This window comes from Cryptomeria japonica, chromosome 6, assembly GCF_030272615.1.
Source record: "Cryptomeria japonica chromosome 6, Sugi_1.0, whole genome shotgun sequence".
NCBI classification, from domain to species: domain Eukaryota; kingdom Viridiplantae; phylum Streptophyta; class Pinopsida; order Cupressales; family Cupressaceae; genus Cryptomeria; species Cryptomeria japonica.
This window is the reverse complement of record NC_081410.1, coordinates 95,210,543-95,232,982: the sequence shown is the minus strand read 5'-3', so window position 1 is coordinate 95,232,982 and position 22,440 is coordinate 95,210,543. Positions and strand designations below refer to the sequence as shown.

The 22,440-nt window shown below is 35.7% G+C and overlaps 1 protein-coding gene across 1 annotated transcript in view; it reads right to left on the bottom strand.

Annotated features, from left to right (window-relative positions):
• Positions 1 to 21,628, bottom strand: part of LOC131039706 (uncharacterized) — a 173,843-nt gene extending 152,215 nt beyond the window's left edge. The window contains exons 1-2 of the mRNA XM_057972547.2: positions 21,269 to 21,628; positions 14,980 to 15,077 (exon numbers count right to left, since the gene is read on the bottom strand). Of these exons, the coding sequence (XP_057828530.1) occupies positions 14,980 to 15,077; positions 21,269 to 21,376 (206 nt within the window). The 5' untranslated portion in view covers positions 21,377 to 21,628. The remainder of the gene's footprint in view (positions 1 to 14,979; positions 15,078 to 21,268) is intronic.
• Between the last annotated feature and the right edge of the window lie 812 nt (positions 21,629 to 22,440).

Here is a 22,440-nt window from a genome sequence, read left to right as displayed (position 1 = left end):
TAAAATTGGTACTACTGAGTGGGGATATTAATTCTTGTCACTCTCCATTCCTAACACCTACTTGTGGATATTTCCTAATTACAAATGATTAGTTCACAAATTACAAAAATATAAAACATGGGTGCAAAAGAGGGAAGATATTATAATCAGAAATATAAATTTTCTTCAAATGGTAAACTAATGACTAAAATGCCATAAGACGTGCTTAGAAGACTTCTAATGACCACAGAAACAAAATGTGTAAGAAATTGAAAGAATTTTCATTATCATTCTGTTCAAGTAGTAGATTGATGACTAATTTGACATAAAATATATGCTTCAAACACCTTACATGAACACATTTATATATTTGATTTCAACACTTAGAGAAGAAACAAAATGTTCTGATAGACTAACAGGTAAAATTCCTTGTTGCCAAAGTTTTGAATTCCCATTCTTGATTGATTGCTCTTGGAACCAAACTGGCACAAAATATCTTAACGAAGTGTCCACCATTCAACTTTTAGGCATCTACCTTCCCTCATTTTCAAAAACATGTGTTATTGTGTTTTAATATTATTCACATTCAGAAAAGTCATGTCTTAGTTGCCATGCCTTCCATGATCCTCCCATCCCAATTGAATATTGACTTTATTTAAAGTGCACATTATTAATTTTTTTACATAATTTGAGTCATCTAAATTCACATTGTGGTGTCTATCAAGATTCAAGACTATAATTCCTTAGAATTTCCAAAATCCTGCTCATCTAAGATCTGTCAATGACTTTCAGACATAAACTTTGAAGATGTTCATTTTACATATCAAGCCCTTGAAAACACATTATAGTGCAGATTAAAGATTGTTCTTTTGTTTCGTCTCTTTTTCTTCTTCAAAAAGATAAACATGGTACATGAATATGCTTGTCAAAAACATAATAAGGACATTTGAATATTGTAACAAAAAATATTCCACTAGACAAGATGTATAACATAATATCTTGCATTGATGAGAATATATGTATCACAACAATCTTTCACCAAAATATATGTTAATCCTAATTCTTCACTATATAATGATACAATATACAGAGACTGTTCCTCCATCTATAAGAAAGTGAATGAATCTCATTTAGGAAATTATGTCACATGGAATAACACATCACATGGGTGTTACAAGAGTGAGGAGGATAATCTACAAGAAGTTTTCTAGAGAAGAATCTACGACAAGCCCTAATACCTAAAATAGCATATGCCCAATTAATAAAAAAAAAGTTTGGACATGTGGAAGATAGGTCATAAGAGACAGAAAACAACAAAGAAAGATAAAATCTAGTGTACATAACCACATCACTCAAATTCAAAATAAATAGACCTCGTACTAAATCAAGACAATAGAAATAGCATTCCTAGACTCATTAATTCAACATTATTTTCATCAAATTTTGCATTATCTCGTCTCCACGATCATCTTGTTGGCATGAATGTACTTCATCATTTCAGAATCTTTGGGGAACTTCAATGCGTTTAGAGTTGAAAGAGTAGAGTGGGGACTGAGGTAAATGGAATTTTGGTGTGAAACATACATATAGGAGAAGACTGTCGAAGAGAAATTGATACACGTAGTATTAAGGTTACAAGAACAGTGATCAGTAGATAGTAATAGAAAATAACTAGAGAAAATCAGCAGGCACACAAAAAAAACAGTTTGATAGTAGTGTGATTTGTTTCCAACAAGAGACAAAGGAAGCCAACATAATCTGAGAAACACATTCAAAATTTGAGCAAACTAAACTGTTATATATGAACAGATAAAAAGTAAAATATAAACAAGAAAATCAGTGTGAATGATAGTAATGAGAAGGCAAAACTCCGGCAGTCAAATTCTCAAACTTTTCATTTGCATCAACATAATGTGTTCAAACATATGGTACTTTTATTAACCTACAAAACCATCTTTCAGTTACAGAATGTTCTTGGTCTTAAAAGGAACAAAGTTGCAAAAGTATTTAAGTTTTATTACCAGTAACTATTTGCAGCTCATACAACTTACTGGATTATAACTAACATGTTGTTTGTTACTCAGTGGTCTTAAAGGCATGAAGTTGATTGCAGCTGATGTAATCCATTTCTGTTCTGTCTACATAGAAATAGCAGCCAATGGAGTAGCGGGGTGGGAGTATTCACATGTTCAACACTTACATCATCTGCCATTCGCCAATCTGTTGTGACAATCATTTGACATGTGGCTCTCAGAAATATGTTGACTATTACTATCACTACTCTCTGTTCATCAACAGTTTTTTGACAAATAATATCTAGTGTCATATTAAGAGGTATCTTTCCTTCCACCATCTCTACTTTATTTTGTAGCACAAAGAAATCTGTCATCATTGAGTTATATTATCACTGAGATGCACAGACAATCTAGATATTGCTGGGGCAGCAGAGAAGTGTGATTTTGATGAGCTCTTGATCAAAACTTCTGACTTTCACCATAGTGGAGCAACTGACAAAGATAATGATGCAGAATTGATATTGAGTATAAAGTTCCTAAATTGTAGTAGAGAAAGAAGGGTTGCGACCTTTCCTATCACGGGAAAACAGTAAAGGTTGGGATGCATGTAAGCACCTAGTAACAAGGTGGAGCAATAAACAAACCCCTTTATTCCATGCCTGAATTTCATCATGTAGACTCTGCTGTAACTGAAGCTTAATATCTTTTTCTGAGACCAAAGCATTATCGCATACGTCCTGCCTCATAATGCTCACCCACACATAATGCTGGTGACTTCGATAACAAATTTAACTAAACCCTCAGAGCTTTATAAACATAGCATTCCATCACCTACCCCCACATATAACATATATGTATATACAACCCTTGCATCTGAAATCTGGTTCAATGTTTCTGCAAATCAAATCATTACAGTAGGATTGTTGAATGCTCAAACAAATTTTGAGGTCATCATGGAAAGGTTTGACATAAACTCTATGCCGTGTAATCATCATTCTGTACCCATTTGTTTGTGTCTTTGCTTATGGATCTGGATAATGTTATGAGAAAAAACATTTCAATAAGTTCATAGATAAGATATAGAACAGATCATAGTTTGAAAACCCACAACCTAACAAAACTCCAATTTCAATTTTGACTTGCTTTCAATCACTTAGTAAAAACTCAGCAAATTAAGAAATACTTAAATTCATTAACTCGCCAAAATGCATTGATGGTGAGTAAATGGGTGAGGGAGCTTCTCAGCCTTCTTTCTGACTCACAAGTACAAGAAATTCTGTGAGTCACGAACAAGTTTTAAAACTATGAAACAAATGCTGTATCAGAAGCTCACACAGAGTTGATTGTGCCACATAACAAATGCAAGAAAAAGTCAAGAGAGGTCAAAGGCACAACTAGGACTCTATTCTCATCTTTTTAAGATTAATTTGTGGGGTGTAATTGGGGCTTGCACCCTTGAATTGTGAGGGTTGTTCACAGGACCCACATCCCATACACTTCACTTGTCGAGATACTGCTTTAGCTAATGGTGTACCAGTGCAGGCTTCACTGCAGTTACATTCCAAAGTCAAAATACTCCTATGGCTTGAATGCCTCACCTTCTTCTCACCTCCTTTCTCCTTCTGGAAGGCATCTGCTTTTGTTTCCTTCATCCTTCACTCCCACGGCTTGAATGCTTTCTCCTTCCATCTCCTCCTACAGAGCAGCTGCTCTTTATTCCTCCTTGTTTTCCTGTGAGTCTATCACACACTATCACCAGGAAACAGAGAACTATTTGTCTTTCCTTCTAATGCACTATGTGAAAGAGCCATGATGTTTGTTCACATCGATCAAATCAGAGTCTGTGGCTAGATCCAACAAAACTTTTGCTGTTGTCCTGCTGAAGGGTCTACCTCCTTTCATTTCCTAAAGATTTTAGGTGATATATCAAAATTTCCCGTGAGAATAACTTTGGATAAGTTGATAGCTGCTTTCCATGAATGATTTAGTTTATTAGCAGGATACCGTTGTTAACATGAAGAGATGTATTTGCTTGCTACTGCAATTTCTTCTTGAAATCGGATGAGAAGAGAAGAAGAAAAGATACCACAGGAAATAAATATGAGATGAAATAAGAAGAATAAAAAAATCCAACAGGAAAAAGGCATGAGATGAATATACATACCTGCAAAGATACCACTCAATTAAAGTTATCGAGTTGTTGCCAAGGAAGATTTGACTGAGGCACCAAATGCCATTATAGTGTCTTGTTTAGGATTAGCTTTAGTAATTTCTTGAAGATGAACAAGATCTGCTTTGTCATGTATGCTCATTTGTTTGAGAAATTGATGCTTGTTGTGGGAGCTCCCAAATCCCATTAGTTTCCATGAAATAATTTGCGTCAGATCTCAAGTCATTCTGTTTAATTCTTCAACAACTCATATTTCTTTGATGAGGATGTTTATTAAGCTGAAGCAGAAGGCCAAGGCATCTTGGTTCTCCTTGGAGACAAATAAAGCCTGCATCTGGGATGTTGTTGGGGAATCTGTTGAAGACTTTCTTTCAAAGATAGGGCTAACATAGGCTTTTTTAATGTTTTTTTTTTTTTGTCTTACTGCCAATTCTGAATTATCTGCTAGACAAGTAAACTAAATTTGCTGAGTTGTTCACTAGGCCCTTGTTTTCCTGCCCTGTTTCTTTTTCTGTTTCTGTGGAGCATTGCTAAACTGTGTGTCCATATCCGCTATTCCAAAATCTGGATCGAATTGAAAAGCAAAGGGATAAAAGGTTTGACCTGTTATCCTCCATGGAGCCACATTTGCCTTTTCTTTGGTATGCTTTCTGGAATTTTCTATTTCTCTCCAGCCTTCATTTGAATTCATTATTTGTCTAGATTTGTTGTGAGCTTTGTGTTTCTTTTTCATTATTTGTCTAGATTTGTTGTGAGCTTTGTGTTTCTTTTTCCTTGGCATCTTTTGGTTCTTATAGAACCTACTGACTCTATAGGGCTAAGTTGTTTAGACAAGCAGATGCAAACCAAATGACCATATTCATGACAAGATGTACACTGAAGGGGATATTTTCACATTACACTGGTTGTTTGCATTCCACTCCTCAGAGATCTAACATGATGTGCTCTACAGGATTCTCTAGATATACATTCATGCAAATACTAGCATACCTTGGGCATTAAGTAATCTCTGATGATGTAATGTATTCACCTATGGTGCTTCCAATTATCTGAAGAGAGTAATTATGCCAATATTCACTTCGTCAAATAGGGAATCTAACTCAAATTGAAACAACACTTGAAAGATCATTTGATGCATTAAAGAAGACCAATATTTCAAAATTAAACCTGGTTCCTTGAGGAACCAAAGTCTTCCCTGAAAACATAGTCATCAGTGGATCTATTTCCCCCATGACTTGCAAATTTTCCAGGACCCAAGATTTCCACCTGAAAATTCCCCCATTAACTAGAACATAAGAACCTCTTTTTCTCAGAAACCAAAGTCTGTTCTTAATTTCCCCCATGTCAAATTGGATCTTTAGTAGCTTGTACATGTGCAATGAATGCCCATTATCCTTCCTCAATGGCAAGGAAAGCTTGATTATAGATTTTTGGGCATGTTACTGGATGAAAGGTTTTAGATATTCCCCTCAGATGGGAGAGGAATCTAGGGATGCTGCAGTAGTTAAGCAAGGAATCTTTTTGGCTGAGGATGACAAGTAAGAGGAAGCTGTGGCTTCCTCAGGGTGCTTCTTTAGACAGCTGCCATGCCAGAGAGGGTTGGTGAGAACCTACTATTTTTGAAGATAGGAGAATGGACGGGTGGAACATAGGAAATAGCAGCATTCTGAGAGCTAAAAGGATGGCTCATAGAGTTTAACACTTCCAAGATGAGATGGGTGGGAGTTGCCCTTATGTGCTTGCTTGGCAAATTTATCATGGAGCTTAACAACCTTCTATCTAAATCTACATTCCACAGTGTTTAGGGGGGATAGTAGGACCACTAGGGATGCATTTCCGGGACGGTATTCGAAGGGCCATTTTCAGGCACAGCAATATGCATATATACGTATAGGTATGTAGATAGATAGATAGATAGATAGATAGACAGAGAGACAGAGAGATAGACAGATAGACAGACAGACAAACAGACAAACAGACAGACAGATAGACAGACAGACAAACAGACAGACGAACAGACAGACAGACAGATAGATAGATAGATAGACAGATAGATAGACAGATAGACAGATAGATAGATAGACAAACAGACAGATAAGACAGATAGATAGATAGATAGACAGATAGATAGACATATAGACAGACACAAAGAGATAAATAGACAGATAGACAGACACAAAGAGATAGATAGTCACAAATAGATAGATAGATATATAGATAGACAGACGAACAGATAGACAGACAGAGAGAGACAGAGAGAGACAGAGAGATAGATAGATAGATAGATAGATTGATTGATAGATAGATAGATAGATAGATAGACAGACAGATAGATAGACAGATAGCATGACACTATTAAAATGAGAGAGAGAGAGACAGAGAGAGACAGAGAGAGACAGAGAGACAGGAGTCAAATTTATACAAGTTAATGGACAGAAGTGTACCAGCAGCAATATAGCATGACACTGTTAAAATGATGCCAGACAATATCTGCAGAAGCCTACACGCAAACCACATTCCAAAAAAAAATTGTTCGTCTGTGCTTCTCACACAAGACCACACTGTACCAAACCATGGCCAATCCAACTCTAATCTCTTTTGCAACTGACAATATTAACTGACTCTAATATTAGGTTGAAAAAATTTTAAGTTTGAGATACCAAGTTTAACATTTAAAGTTTAAACAATGAATCAGAAATTAAAATTATTGCTGTTATACTGCTGCCATGATATATTTATTGCTGATGTTATAATGCTGTCATGGTATATTTAACAGTCCTTTTTTATGTCATTAATGATTTAAAACATTGTAAAAACTTGCCTTGATGTCGGGACTGTCTGGCCATCCCCAGGATAATCAAGGCATGTCTCAGACGTTGCCAGCAATCTTGGGGTCAGTGAAACATCCCTGTGGCATTTCCTATTTCTGCAACATGTATGAGAAACATTTCAAAGATTTAAAAATTTAGGGGACAGCCATGTCCCAGAAGTCCCCAGCCATCTTGGGGTCAGCCAAATGTCCTTGTGGCACTGCTCATTTAAGAAACATTGCAAAGATTGAATATTTTTGGGGATGGCCAGGAGATGTCCCCTACCATCCTTCTGCACCCAAAACGCCATTGGGGATGAGGACGGGGACAGTAAGGGGGTGGGGATTTGAGGGCCAGGTTGACCTAAAAGATATTACAAATCATAGTCATCATATGCTTGTAACTCATATAAAGAGAGATAAGACTTGTAGAATTCCGTGACCAATAATTCAAAGAAAACTGCATGATTTATGGATGGAGACGTTAATATAAATGGGAAGAAAGATGACACTTCAGGGGTTCAGATGGCCAGGAGATATCCCCTACCATCCTGCTGCACCCAAAACGCCATTGGGGATGAGGACGGGGACAGTAAGGGGGTGGGGATTTGAGGGCCAGGTTGACCTAAAAGATATTACAAATCATCGTCATCATATGCTTGTAACTCATATAAAGAGAGATAAGACTTGTAGAATTCCGTGACCAATAATTCAAAGAAAACTGCATCACTTATGGATGGAGACATTAATATAAATGGGAAGAAAGATGACACTTCAGGGGTTCAGATTTTCAAGAAGGCATAATGGAAAATGTCACTAGACATTTAAGATGCTGATCAATGTGACTGATTCTCTTTGAATTAAACAAGATCTAGAAATCGTTTGGTGTGGCGGCCATGACAACCAAAAACCAAGAGATTGGATATATTCTAGACTGGGTACATTTTATAAATAATTTAGTTCTGAAAGTAATCACAAAGAATGATGAAAATGAGGTCAAAGCTAAGCTGTAGGAAGATCTGCTCCTTCATTTGTTTCCATTTCAAGCCCCATTAATGGAACTGTAGCTGCCAAGAGACCCACTGCAAAGGCACATCAAGTTTATTGACAACATATACTGAAATGAAAACTCTTTTAGGAGCATTTCCTGCTGTCATTGATAGCTTTCCAATCTGGCAAGGCATCATCTCAATGCCAGAATAGGTGATTTTGTGAAAGAAAGCAATTGGAAATGTAACTCAATATATTTTTATTGTATTAAATTCTAGAAAATAATTACGACAACCCAATTTCTTGCATAACAAATTCGGTAGCATGGTACTCTAACATTGTCATGATGCCATGGAGACATATAGGGGAAATGTTCATGTTTTGGGAGTGAAATGATAGTCACGCAACTTGTAAATTGTAATATGTTTGCAAATTTCCAGTCAACTCTTAAATCTTTAGGTGTATAAGTTTCATTCTCATTCATAAAATTTGTATATGTGCAGAGAGACTACATTGTGTTAATGTAATAGATCATAGCAGCAAAAATCTTTTGGGGAAAAAATCAGCAAACTAGAAGTATAAGATTTTTTGAGAAAACAAGATTTAAACAGGAAAAAATAGAGAAAATTTGGATTTAAAACAAAAAAGTAAAAAAATGTTGAAAAAGAGACAAAAACTACTTGTTTGTGAAATTTAAAGGTATTTTCATAGCATAGAGATATAAAGAGCAAATAAAATAGAGATTTTAGCCCACAAATAGTCTAAAATAGAGAGTTTAACCCATGAATTGTCCAAATGTTTGTCTAAAATAGCAGAATGTAGTGTAGCATATAAGCTTTGCTAGTAAATGATTCTTTGGTAAGTTCTATATGAAGTTGATAGTAGAATAGTTTTGACCATTGTGCTAAAGATTCACTGCTACAAAATCATGAAGATAGCTAGAAGCACAATTGCTGATCATACAGCATTATTCCCAAATTACATGAAGATGAAATAAGGAATTTATAGAATAAACTTGACATCAATTACTTGATATCAAACTCCAAAGTGGAAATTAGTAATTCCCATGTGAATACATGGAAAGACAAATCTCAAGATAACGGAGGAATGTTGGACATGGCATCCTACAAGATGAATTATAAGTTAAACAAGGATGTCATTCAGTTTGGACAGCTTCTAAAACATATATGTTGAACAATTTTAGAGAGGGCAAATCGAAATTTGGGAAAAATTGCAAGGCCGTCACTCAACATTTTAGGACGATTTCTGTCAGCAAGAAAGTGTTCCCCATTTTAACAATATGCTACTCTTCATGTTGGTCATCCATTTGAAAGCAAAAAAGAATCACAAGATACGTTTTGGTATAGAAGTAGATGAGCCCAATGTTTATTATTTTATTTTGTATTGTCCTGATCAGATCACTGGCAGCTCTCTTCTTTTTGAAGAGTCAATTGTTTTATTCTTTCCATAATACCAGATAATGACCCAGGGCTAATGTAGCAGATTGTTTTAAGAGAACATATACTTACTCCCCGTGCTGACGCTAAGGGAAAAATGTTGCCATATAATCACAGACAATGAATAGGTGTGAAATATATATTGCATTCCCATGCAAATTGGTACACCTATAGAAACAAAAATCCTGAAAAAATCACTATTAATCACAATTTTCCTTAAATCTAACCCTGACATGATTTCCCTGACTAAATCACTATCAATGGTCAATGATTTCTTTGTGATTGAAATCGCATTTAAATCATGCAAACAAGACTGACTCATAAACCCTAAAATACCACAAAAGTATGGATGGCAAGGGAGATCAACCCAATATTGCAACTCTGCAAGAGAATTAAAGTGGCAAAAAAAGATATGCAGCAGCAGAATATGGCATAGTCGGATATTTTTTGGGAATCTGATTGCATATAAATGGCAGCATCCAGCAGCATCAGCATTCTTCTATCACTATATTTTCCAGAATTCTCCTTCACCTCTGGTACAAGCAACTCTCATGCACACAGTCTTCACATTAAATTGGCTTTTCTGAATTTTGTCAGTGCACATGGTATTTATTAGCTTTAAATTGGCTTTAATAAATTTGTTCCTTTGCCATATGACGCTTGGTAATATTAATTTTTTACTTGCCCAATATTTTTTACAAATTTATTGAGAAAATATTTGGACAATGATGCTATTAGCCAAAAGAATGATTGTTAAATTGAATATTTGTATTTTCAAAAGAAAATTAGCGAAGGCCCATGATACACAAACTATTCAAAGCTTTCAATTTTTCTTTAGTCTTGGATGATCTCCTGGAATTATATTCACCTAGCAGCTGCACAAGTAATCTGCCTCCCAGCGGGAACAAAAAATACCATGACAGCAACATTAGTGAAAGCAGAGAAGCTGTTTCGGAAATGGGAGGTGGAGAGGAAAAGATTGAGATTCTCTCAATTGTTTTGTAGGTTTATGGTCTTTAACCCTAGGTAACTTAAGCAAAAATAATGTTTAAAATTAGAAAAAATTATTTCTTAAAACCTACAGAGTTTGACAGAAGGCTGGTGACAGTTAATTGACAGTTAATTAAAACTTTCTTCAATTACTGATAATGAGTGTTTAGGAACTCTTTTTGTGGTCCTAATGATGCTTCTGCTATCGGTGATTTCAACTTCACTCAATTGTTTTGTAGGTCTATGGTGTTTAATCATAGGTAACTTAAGCAAAAATAATGTTTATAATTAAACAGATTATTTCTTAAAACCTAAGTTGCCAGTCCTGGTTCGGGCTCGGTTCAGGTTCGCGAGTTCAGTCAATTTTTTTTGGGGGGGGGTTTTGGGTTCATTAGTACAAAAACATATAAAAATAAAAAATATATACATATATGCAGCAGTAGTTAAATTCAAAATATACCACTATGCTATAGTCAAATAACACAGCAAAATACATCACCATATTAATAGTCAAAACTTTGTCATGACGTATATTAAAGTTTTAGTTCAAATAGCCAAAACATACCCAACTCCCAATTGCTTTTGGTATATTGGCAACCCCTTTGAAACCCCATACCCCAAACTGAACTGTTAACTTAGAATTAAATGGCTATAATATAAACCAAAGAATCAATATTAAATAATTAAAAATAATCACATAAATTTGTGAATATGACAACTATGTTTCAGCACTAAATGGACAGTAATAATTCATCCAAATGAAAGAATTCTTTACTCTCACCATTGCATTTTAATTTTTAAATTCACGAAGCCTTGAAAAAATGTCTGCTACATGCCAGTCATTTAAGAGGTCAAATTAGGGTGGCTGGGCGTCGAATTTGCCTTTTTGGCAAAAAAAAACACTTAAAAAAAAGTCAAAAAAATTAACATTTCAGTCAAATTCTTCACAGGTCCCTCAAAAACCATCAAAATTCCTCCCTGGTTCTTCGTGAGTTCACAGGGCCAAACCCGCAGGCTGTGGGCCGGACTCTGTCCGAACCCACAGGGAACCGAACCAGGACCAGGAACCAGGGAGTCCCCCTGCAGAACCCAGTAACATAGCTTTAAACCTATAAATTAAAAATAAATGCTTTTCTATCTGCCTTTAAGAGCTCCCAAGCTTAGTGCCAACTGCTTCATTGATGGGTTAATGACATTGCAGACCAGCCAGCACGCTTCCATTGTAGTTACAGTCTACTCCACCCAAAACGTGTTGAAATAAAGAGGAATGATTAAACACCACTTAAACCTTGCATCTAAGCTTGAGGAATCAGGTGTGATGATCTGGTCCTCAATGTATTATTTATCTGCACAATGAATCCTGTAAAAAGAGGTATTTACTCATGCATCAAGGGTCCCAATGAATGAAGTCCTTGGATCATATCCTCCAAAACTAAATGTTATCAGAAATCGGTCATATACAATAGAGATGTGATGGAGTTACAAACTCACATATGGCAATATTCAGTTATTATATGCAGTGGTTATATAAAGTTAATTTGGACAAGTAGTTATTGTGTGTGTCAATTGATTATTTTGTTGTATTTCTACCCTCGATATGAGAGTAGAATAAATCGTTATTTAAATCCAAATGAATACCACTTAGATCATAAATGCTTTGAAAATGAGTCCAAATGCAAGACCAATACCTCCTTGTTTAAATTTTGAAATCTATAATTTAGCTTGAAATATATATGAATATAAACAGCAAAATTCTATTTTCTACAATTCGTGGGTTAAATTCTTTATTTTATTTGCTCTCTATATCACTGTGCGATGGAAATGGCTTTAAATTTCAAAAACAGGTATCTTTTGTCTTTATTTCTACAATTTTTTGTTTTTTTTTTTTATTAAAGACATTAAGTTTCCACAGTCCATGTTAATGAATCTGGAAGTTTCCGGATTTGACTACGTGTATCTTTTTTTTATCAATGTTTCTGATCATACTCTATGATCCATCATCAGGATAGTGAGCTATGATAGTTCTTTTTTTAATCCAAATTTTCCCCATTTTTTCAAAAAATCTTATACTTTTGGTTGTTTCAGTGCCCATAATTGTTTCCACTTTGTGTAGAATTTCTTTACAGAATATTATATGCAGAACCACCACTAACACCCCTGTTAGTGGTGACAGACCAATTTAACTTGTCTTCATTGTCCAGATATATGACTTATCTTTGAAAGCTCCCAAATCAATTTATTTGCTTGATTTGGACACCTAGATCCCCAACTCTGAATTTCCAGTGCTTTTCATGTAAAAGATGAATCCAAACAATCAACTCTGTAGCGCTTCTTGTTTGAGTATCCATAGCTATAACCGTTTGGAAAAGGTTTGATTGTAGGATGCCTATTCTTTTTGAAGAGACATCTACCATAAAGTCATATCTAGAGTGAAGTGTTACATAATGTTCAGGCATCAAAACAATTTAGCAATATAGAATTTTATCCCACAAAAAGAAAAGACAATTATATTATTGTACCTAAATGACCGAAGCATTTTAATAAGACGCCAAAGTACAAGAAGTCCCAATTGCAGGCCAAAAGTGCATAATGAGAATCCAACAAACGTAGGGAGCAAATAAACCTAAAAAATGGATAAACCCAATCAGGTAATCCAAAGACAAGTTGGCAAAAAGTTCTATGCTCCAAACAAACCTGCAAAACAGCCCATCCTGAAAAGAACCACTATTAGAGCCAAAGGAGGGCCAACTGAGAACAAGACTTCAATTTGTATTGAAATCCAGAGCAGAATAAAGGTCAGAATTCTCATCAATCACCACAAAAAAGCCAACATCGATTCTTATGCTGTCCTGAGGAAAATATATTTGCAAAAGCGGGGGGGCAGCTGAGCAATTCCAAGACTCTTCCCAATGTCTCTCCCAACATCCACTATCAACAATCCAAGAAAAAGGATAGAGAGAGAAAGCTAGAAGTGGTGGATTATATTCACTGTTCCTCCCCCTATTAACAAATGCTTAAAGGTGCCTGTGTGCTTAATGGGTCCTCTTGACTTGTAATTATTAGTAACATTCATGAGGAAAAAATGTCATCAGTGTAATAATTACTCATTGAGATCATCATAAGATGACTTAAAACACAACCATCGAATCTCACAAAAATAAATGCTGGCCAAATATGCCCCCAGAAGCCTTTAATTACTTAATACTATCCTCTAGATGTCAAAGGAAATTTGGTGATGTGCACTGAACCCTACAATTTGGAATGTAAAAGAGGGAATGTGCCTGACACTCTGCTACAGTTTTAAAAACGAAGAGATTTTATGGCGCCTAGAGGTTGCAGTTGCGGCCTGTGTGTTGGCCATAATCCCTCTTGCAGCAATAACGAAATGTGAGGTAACGGTTATAAAATTGGGATGAGCTCAAAGAGACATTTACACATGCAACCTACCCTTCAGAATACCTAATTGAAAAAATGAGTGTACTGCAAGTCCTTTTATCAGCAATGTCTGGTGGATAGTCAAAAACTAGAACAGTAAATTCCGTATATAAGTGATTAGACTTGGCATAGGTGATACCAAGCATATCAAGATACCAAACTATAAATCAGGCTTCCAAAGTGATGTCCATCTGAATTAGAATTCTAATATTAAACAATCTTAATGATGCATACAGCCTATGCAGAGAAATGTTTAGAAAAGTCTGTCAATATTTCTCTCCATTTCAATTGCCCTAAGTTGCCGAATCAGGTACGGGAACAGGAACAGGTACGTGGGTATCAAACACTGGTACGGCAGAAATTGTTTTGGGGATTGGGTACGTTTATTGTATGTATGTGTATATATGTAGCTAAAAAATAGAAATAAGTTTCGAATGTCATATACTAATGCATATGCTAAACAAAACCATTACAGATTTCAGATTTTGAAACATAACATACTATTTTAAATTCAGTTTTCAATATCAAAAAGATCAAACTAGAATCCCATGATAGATAAGTTCTGAGTTCACTAATCAGCACTGTTGATCTTAAGAATATCAAAAAGATCCAACTAGAATCACTAAACATTTTGGCATCTAAAAACGCAAACCCTGGATGTACCCACAGGAGATTCGTTTCGGAATCCAATTCTGGTACATTTTGTACCTGAAATTGCCCGGAAAACCCCATGATTCAGCAACTTAACAATTGCCTCTATTTTCTGGTAATTCTTTGATAATATGCCTCTAATGTTGTTTTCAGATCTGTGTAATGTTATTTTATGATCCCTCAAAATAAATTCGTCAAACCTCAACATTTTCATTATATGCAAAATTTAAAATAATTTTCAAATATTCGAACACATTCTCTTGTTAAACCAATTAATTGTTGATACTTCAAAGAAAATTGATGGTATACTTTAGCACAAAGAATATCATCCCTGCATAAGAAATGTTCATTGCTCATGTAAAAACATTTCATAGGGATAAATTAGAAATATTAGTTTCTATAAGTAAACAAGTCTTCTGACAAAAGCTGATGAACATATACCAAGTTAAAGCTCAATGGAATAGAAATAAGAATGTAGAAAACCTTGCAAATTGAGAATTGAGTGCTCTCACATGCTGCCTGGAGGATTCAGCCCTTTTAGCATCAAATGGTGGAACTGCCGTAATCCTTTTTGGTCGAAACTGCTTGGTGAAAAATATGAACCAATACCATTAAGCTTTTATGAGTATCATTGAAATCAAACATGTGCCAAAAATAAAAGATTGCATAAATATGTCAAATGGTCACAAAATGAACTGAAACTAAAAGGTAGAATGACTTACAGTAATAACAATTGTATTAATAAGTTCTGCTTCAAACCAACATTTTAATCATAATAGCAAATTGCAATTGATTGCTGGATACAAAGTCATGGCCAAATTTACAAGAAAAATGCAAGTAATAGCAATGATGCTCCAAGGAATATAGAGTGTTAATGTACATAATCCTAGGTCTAGCCATAAAAGTAATAATGATATTTTTACTATTATTACACAACTGTAAGTGAAGCTGAAGAGTCATCTTACAAATTGAGCAGAACAGTCTTTTGAGATTAATAAATACGTGAGTGACAGTAATTCAATTTTGGTTTTTGCATCAATACAATTTCAAATTTGCTTTGCAGTCCAATTTCCTGGCCTAACATTGGTATCAGAGCACAGGGAGTACTCTTTTCAATTCCACCAAGGAATAGGCTGTTAGGGTTTAAACTTATCCTCCATCCAGTTTCTGCTCATCCCCGTTTTTAATCTGCAGTCCAATTTCCTGGCCTGACATTGGTATCAGAGCACAGGGAGTAGTATTTTCATCCACACAAAGGAATAGACTTAGGATTTAGGCCTATCCTCCATCCCGTCTCTGCTAGTGCTAATCCTTGTTTTTCTGTTCTCTCTCCAATCTGCAAGCTAAGCAACCTTTTCAGCAGGTTAACTGGACTCCTTCAAGTCTCTCTGCTCTCCACTCTACAAGGAATTTCTGCTTGCACCATTCTACTTTGTGTCTTCCCAAAACAAACTGCCACTCCAGTTCCTGACTTCTCAACAAAACACGGATCCTATTTTTTAACTCTGCGATTCCTGCCACCATAGTTTCATATGGTTCTCAAATTCAAATTTGCAAACTTTGTTTTAGGTGTTTTAGGTGTTATAGGCTTACCAATATTGTTTTTCTTTCTTTTTTGAACCCATAGTATTAATTTCAGGGTATTATAATCCATATGAAGCTGTTAGTTTTAAAAAATATATGTAAAAATGAGTAACCTTGTTTAGATGTGCATAATTTTAAATAGTGGGGAGTAATTTGGGGGCATTTTTAGATTGTTGAATATTGCAAGCAATAAGTCACTTTTTATCCTTGGTGCACAAAAACAAACAAAACAAATTTGCAAACCTTGAAACAAACAATTACATTTGGTAATGCATCTTGTCCACATCTACATGCACAGTTGCTGCACTTGAAATAATACTTCCAACACCTAGCATGGCTGCAACGATATCATTTGTGGCATCAAACCAATAAATCACTGTGCAGAAATACGATTGTATTTTTCAACTTCCCATTTCTGCATCCACGAACTATCGTTACTGTATAAAACCTATGTTCCTCAAAGATGCATCCCTGGGATTTTTTGCCTCGTAGCCCTACCAGAGATGTATCAGGGATGCTGTGATGCCTTGGAAACATTCCTCCCACCATCACCACTCAAAAAAATTTGCCCTAGCTATCCCAGAAAAATGGGGACTTTGCAGGGATGGCTGGGCATCCCCAAGACAGCTAGGGACATCAGTGATGTTCCATAAACATCCTGGGGACTGCTGGGGAAAGTCTATGTGATTTTGAGTGGCCACCCCTTGACCCTGCTGGGGGTGCTACCCCCAAACCCTTGCATGTGGCATTACCCCTTGACCCTGCTGGGGATGTTTCCTCTAGACCCCCAACAAACTCATTTGATACATTTTGTAGCTGTATTTTTAATAGAATTTATGTGTCTTCCAAAAATTTAAGTGCTTCTAAGCTCTCAATGACATGTATACCCTCAACAAAGAGCAGTATAACAATTTGCATTAATTTTACGTGTGTGGTTGCACTAACATAAACCATTTTTATTTATCTTTAGCATTTGACAATGGACATTGAGTTAGCAATTATCACCTATGTTCTGTATTTAATTTTGTAAATTTTATGCATATTATGGTTAGTTTTATATTTTTAAACCAAATCCAGCCGTATCAAACCTAAGGGAAAAAATCAGCGAGCTGCCCAAACCAAACCCAAATTGACAACTTAGAATAAAGCAAAGTGGGAGATAAACAAGACATGGCTCTCACAGCATGATAGAACATGGTATACAAGAACAATTAAATTACCTTCTATCCACAATAAAGGATGATTCAAGCATGCTGAAAATGCACGTATTATGCAAGAAATACCTAATTGTCTACAGTTTCTTGCACTAGGGATTTGTAATAATGAAGTGCTCTCATCAACAATTAGATAAGGGCAACTATTCAATCACTCAATAGTAACAATCATTCCCTATAAAGTAGGAAGATGTGGAACTACAGGCCTTGACTGGTCATAAGTGATTCCTCCTCCGATTAGGTCTAGTCCTACTCATCCAATCATCCACCTCCAGCAATTACTGTGTATCACATACTAAAGATTTTTGTCCTGCAGCAAAGCTTTTAAGTCGGTCCTGAAAAGCATGGGCTGGTGTAAGTTTAATCAGCTCAAAAGCATAGTCTAATATCAAGAACCTTGAGGATAATAAGTCTATTAAAAATAGTACGGGAATACGAGCTTAAATCAAAGAAGAGTTAGTTGCTTTTAGGTTTCATAATGATCTCTTCTTAGATGTGTTTGACAGAATTATTCCCTCATGAAATCCATGTTAAAAGTCCTATATATACAGCACTAACAGTGCCCAGGTTTCCCATACTCTGAAACACTATTTTGGTTATACACTATTATTAATCAAGATTGAATTAATCGTCTCAAAAGTTCAATTATATTATCTCATAAACCTGACTACTTAGTTTTACCTTCTTCAAATATGAAAATGCTCAGTACCAGGCACAAGTTGTTTTATGGAAGGAATATCAGCCAACCTTTTTAAAAGCTAAGCAAGCAAGGGACCCAATTTTCAAGAACAGGACACGAAGTGTTCAAATCTTTTCTGTTAAACATAACTTCTCACGTCAACAACAATCACCCCATTGAACTCCCTGCCCCCACAAAAAACTACCATTAATTGTTTTTACCTTCAAAACGTTTTTACCCTAAGAACTCAAATTACAAATTTGATTTTTTATTTTGTTTTTTGTCAAGATTATGCTCCACTTTTCATACAGCTTTGACTTAATTGGATTACTTTCTTTAAACTTGCAAACACAGAAACCCACACGAGTTACACCATAACCTTGCTACATGTCTACTGGAATTAAGGGTCATAATATTCAATCTTGGATCATGCTCTAATCAATGTCAAACTCTTATGGGTTATCATATTACACCACACACCTTGGACTGTTAATATGAATACCCATAACCATTACATAATCTTGCCACATGTCTACTAAAATGGGAAGAAACATTTGAACTTGAGTCGCAATTTTATGAATGTTCCCCACTACTATTAAACCACAAGCCCTTGGGCCACCATTGCCCATATATTGCTATTGTTAAAAAAATAAAATAAATAAAACAGAAGACCAATAGGAGAATCCATTATAACAAAAAACTAATGCTAATCCATTTGTATACTGGAAAACATTGTAAAAATAGCATGCCTACAAACTGCATTGTTGATTATTCATGTAGTGATGTCATAAATTTCTCCATTTAAATGCTGCCAATAAAAAATAACGTCCATATATTAACCAGACCACCACTAGCAAGATCCATAACAAGCAGAAATTAGGCCAAGCCATTTAGGTGTTAGAAAGCAGCGTCAAAAGGGCATGCCCACAAACTGTGTTGCTGATAACTTGTGAAGTAAAATAATTATTTCCCATTTAATTCCTATCACAATAAAATTATATGCATAAATGACACAGACAACCAATAGCAAAATACTCAACAAGCAAAAACCAATTCCAATCGATATTGCCCAAGAAAAGAGCACAACTACAAACTGTATTGCTAATTAATTATGAAATAAAGTCACTAATTTCTCCCATTTAACTACTACTATTCAAAAAAATGCATACTTGATCATGAAACAGATAGACAATACTGCAATTCATAATAACCAAAAACTAATTTGAAGCCATTTGGGCATGCGAAACAGTGTGATAAGGGCACATATACAAACTTTATTTGTGAATAACTTGTGGTAGAGTTATACTTTTTTTAATTATATTGCCACCACTTTTAAATTACATGAATTAATAATACCAACAATAGCAAAGACCATCTGTTCATGGGGCTCCACGGATTTATCCAACTTCAAATCCAAGATCAGACACTCAATGGATTCCCCCAGCTGATGGCTAGCACAAACTCAATTTCGATGGTGCTTCCAATGGAAACCTCAAACAATCTAGAGCTGGATGAACTATCAAAGACCACAATGGAAGACGGTTGATGCAACGGTTATTAAAAAACTCCCAAGTGGTACAAACAATGAAGTGGAAGCCCAAACCATCTTACTTGAGCTTCAAAAATGCAAGTAATTGGAAGTGTGCAAATCCAAATATCAGGAGGTTCATTAATCATTATTAACACTCCCCACAAACATTTTTCTCTGAACTGGAAAAATAGCAACATGCTCAATCCATGCTAGCCATTACTCGATAGTTTCACCACTTATAGCATTGGCCATACCTATCGAGAGGCCAATGGAGGTGGCTGATGCTTTGGCCAACATGGCAATTGACATGAACATGGATTACATTAGTGACAGATCCCCAATCGCATGATGAAAGACAATGCTCGATCTACTGTCCTCTCCACATTCAACTTAAGTGCATTAATAATTATTTTTAGTTGGTTTGGCTCGGCTCACTTCTTGCCAAGGATGTACCAGGGAATTTTAGTGCAAGAAGGCAAAGATTCATGACGGAGTATGTACTGAAGCCAACATTGATGACTATTAAAAACCATACTACATTTTATTGTGCAGTATACAGAAGAAATTGGGACATGGATAACAGTGTGCCAAGGAGCAAAGATAAATAGCATTCATGAGAGTGATTTTGGATATCGGGCTGAAAAAGATATTTAAGACAAGAACCATTATTATGATTCACGTGATTTGATTAGAGATGGGAGAAACCTTCCTATCCTGGGCAGATCGGTATCATTTCAACAGAGGCATCTCCTCAATGTTCATTGCTATCTTTCTTGATGCTGGAGAGTCTAAGGAGGTCATTAGGACTGTTTGCAGAATCCTTTCATCAAACCACGTTGGAGATGTGGGCTGAGGAAAATTCTGAACGATGCAGTTGTTAGTTTGGGCTTCCATCCTGTCACGGGGGCATGGACTGTTATCAATTCTCCATATATCAATCCCTGGGATCCGTTGATCATCATTGTGATTGAGCAAAATGATACCAAACGCAAAGAAGGAGGCCAATTGGGTCATCAAATTTCTGAAGGCCACTACTGGAGCATCGTCATCTAAGGAGGTGGACTAGACATTTGCTATTAAAGCCGTTTCAAAGTCATACAGCGATGGGGGCACAGATGCTGCCAAGTCTAACTTTAAGATAGTATAATAATATGTCATAAATAGGTGTTGGTAGTTCAGCTGTATACAGCATTTTGTAATATATGTATCCCTGCGGAAATTTTGTTTTGGCCCTCCACAGGAGCAACCTGCTAAACTGCAACTTTTTTGTTATTAATATTAAAGGAGATGGTCCCTTGAGGTCAAGTTCATCGATGAAAAAAAAAACCAATAGCGATGCCCACAACAAACTTAATGCTAAGCCATTTGGCATTGAAGACCAGAGTGGAAGAAGCACATCCACAAACTACATTGCCGATCATTAGTGTCGTTGACTCGCATTTTACTCATTAAATTGGTTCCATCGAAATTATAATACATAAAGGAAATAGACAACCAATCTCAGAATACAAAACAAGCAAGAACTAATTCCAATCCATTTGGGTATTGGTAAATTGAAAACGACACGAAACAAATTGCATTGATGTAGCCTGCAGCCCGAACAACAATGGCAGAACCCAAAAAACAAGAAAAAACTAACGCCAAGCTATCAAAGTATTTTAAAGAAATATAGAACGAGGGCACCCAAATTGTTTTCCTGATAACTTGTGAAGTGGAATTGAAAATTGTTCTGCAAAACAAGCTGAAATGGCATGGAGTACTCACATTCTGATCATTAGAATCTGAAGAAGGTTGCTCCTCCCCTGTACGGCGCTTTCTCCTGTCCCCCATTACTGAGAATGGAAATCTTTCCCTTTCTCTTTCTCTGTCCATATAATTTTATGTAATGAATGTGAGAGTTTGGTTACTCCTTGGTGGTGATGCAAGTGATAGGTGGTTCCGCAGCAGCTGCTTCGCTCCCGAATCTTACGTCTAGCTCGATGCCAAAAATAGTTGTGCTGCTCAACAAGTAATCATCTTTCTTAAAAACGAATTTCTAAAAGAAAAAAACTTAAAACAGTATCTTTTTTATTTTTTCCGAATGAGGAAATATGTCTGAAGGTTTTGATATTTTGAATCGTTTCCGTTCGGAAATCATAAACCATTTTGGATCGTCAGCATTTCCTTGCGACCTTTATCGTAAGTCTAGTCAAAAAGAGTAACCACAATGTAATAGAATACGTATCTTACACAAATGTTTAGAATATTTCAAAAAAAAAAAATTATGAGTTTGAAATCGGTATTAGATAATTAGTATATATTTTTAATAATAAATAGGGGAAAGGACCCAGTAGTTGAGCATGTTCCAATTGTTGTGAGGGTTGTTGATACCTCTTGTTCCAAAAATTGAACAAATAAAACCTATTGTTTGAAACAAAAAATATCAATTTTTGTTAGGAAATGTACCAACAGTTGTTAGGAAATGTACCAATAGTTGTTAAGAAATGTACTAATATTATAAAAAGTAACCAATCAGGGGATGCCACATCGGCTGCACAACTATTGGGGTCTCTTTTGCACGCCTATTGGTCTCACTTTTTTTTGGGGCTGTTTTGGACACCTTGGCAAAAAGCATGCTGATGTGGCATCATATTTGATGATGTGGCCCTGAAACCTTAGTTATAAGCAGGGGACTTGCCAAGTAAGCTGCTGTAAAAAAATCGGAGTGATTCGAAATTTCCAAGTAGAATTTTGAGAAGCGTGAAGTTAGGGTGCACGACTACTGGATCCTTTCCCCTATATAAATTTTGTTGAGAGATATTGTCAGGTCATTATAATCATAATATGACATAAATAAAATATCAATATAGTGAACCTCTCAAATATTTCATTTAGATGATTCCTAAATCAACACATACAACATCAAAGAAGGTACCTCAATAAACAAGAAGCATGAT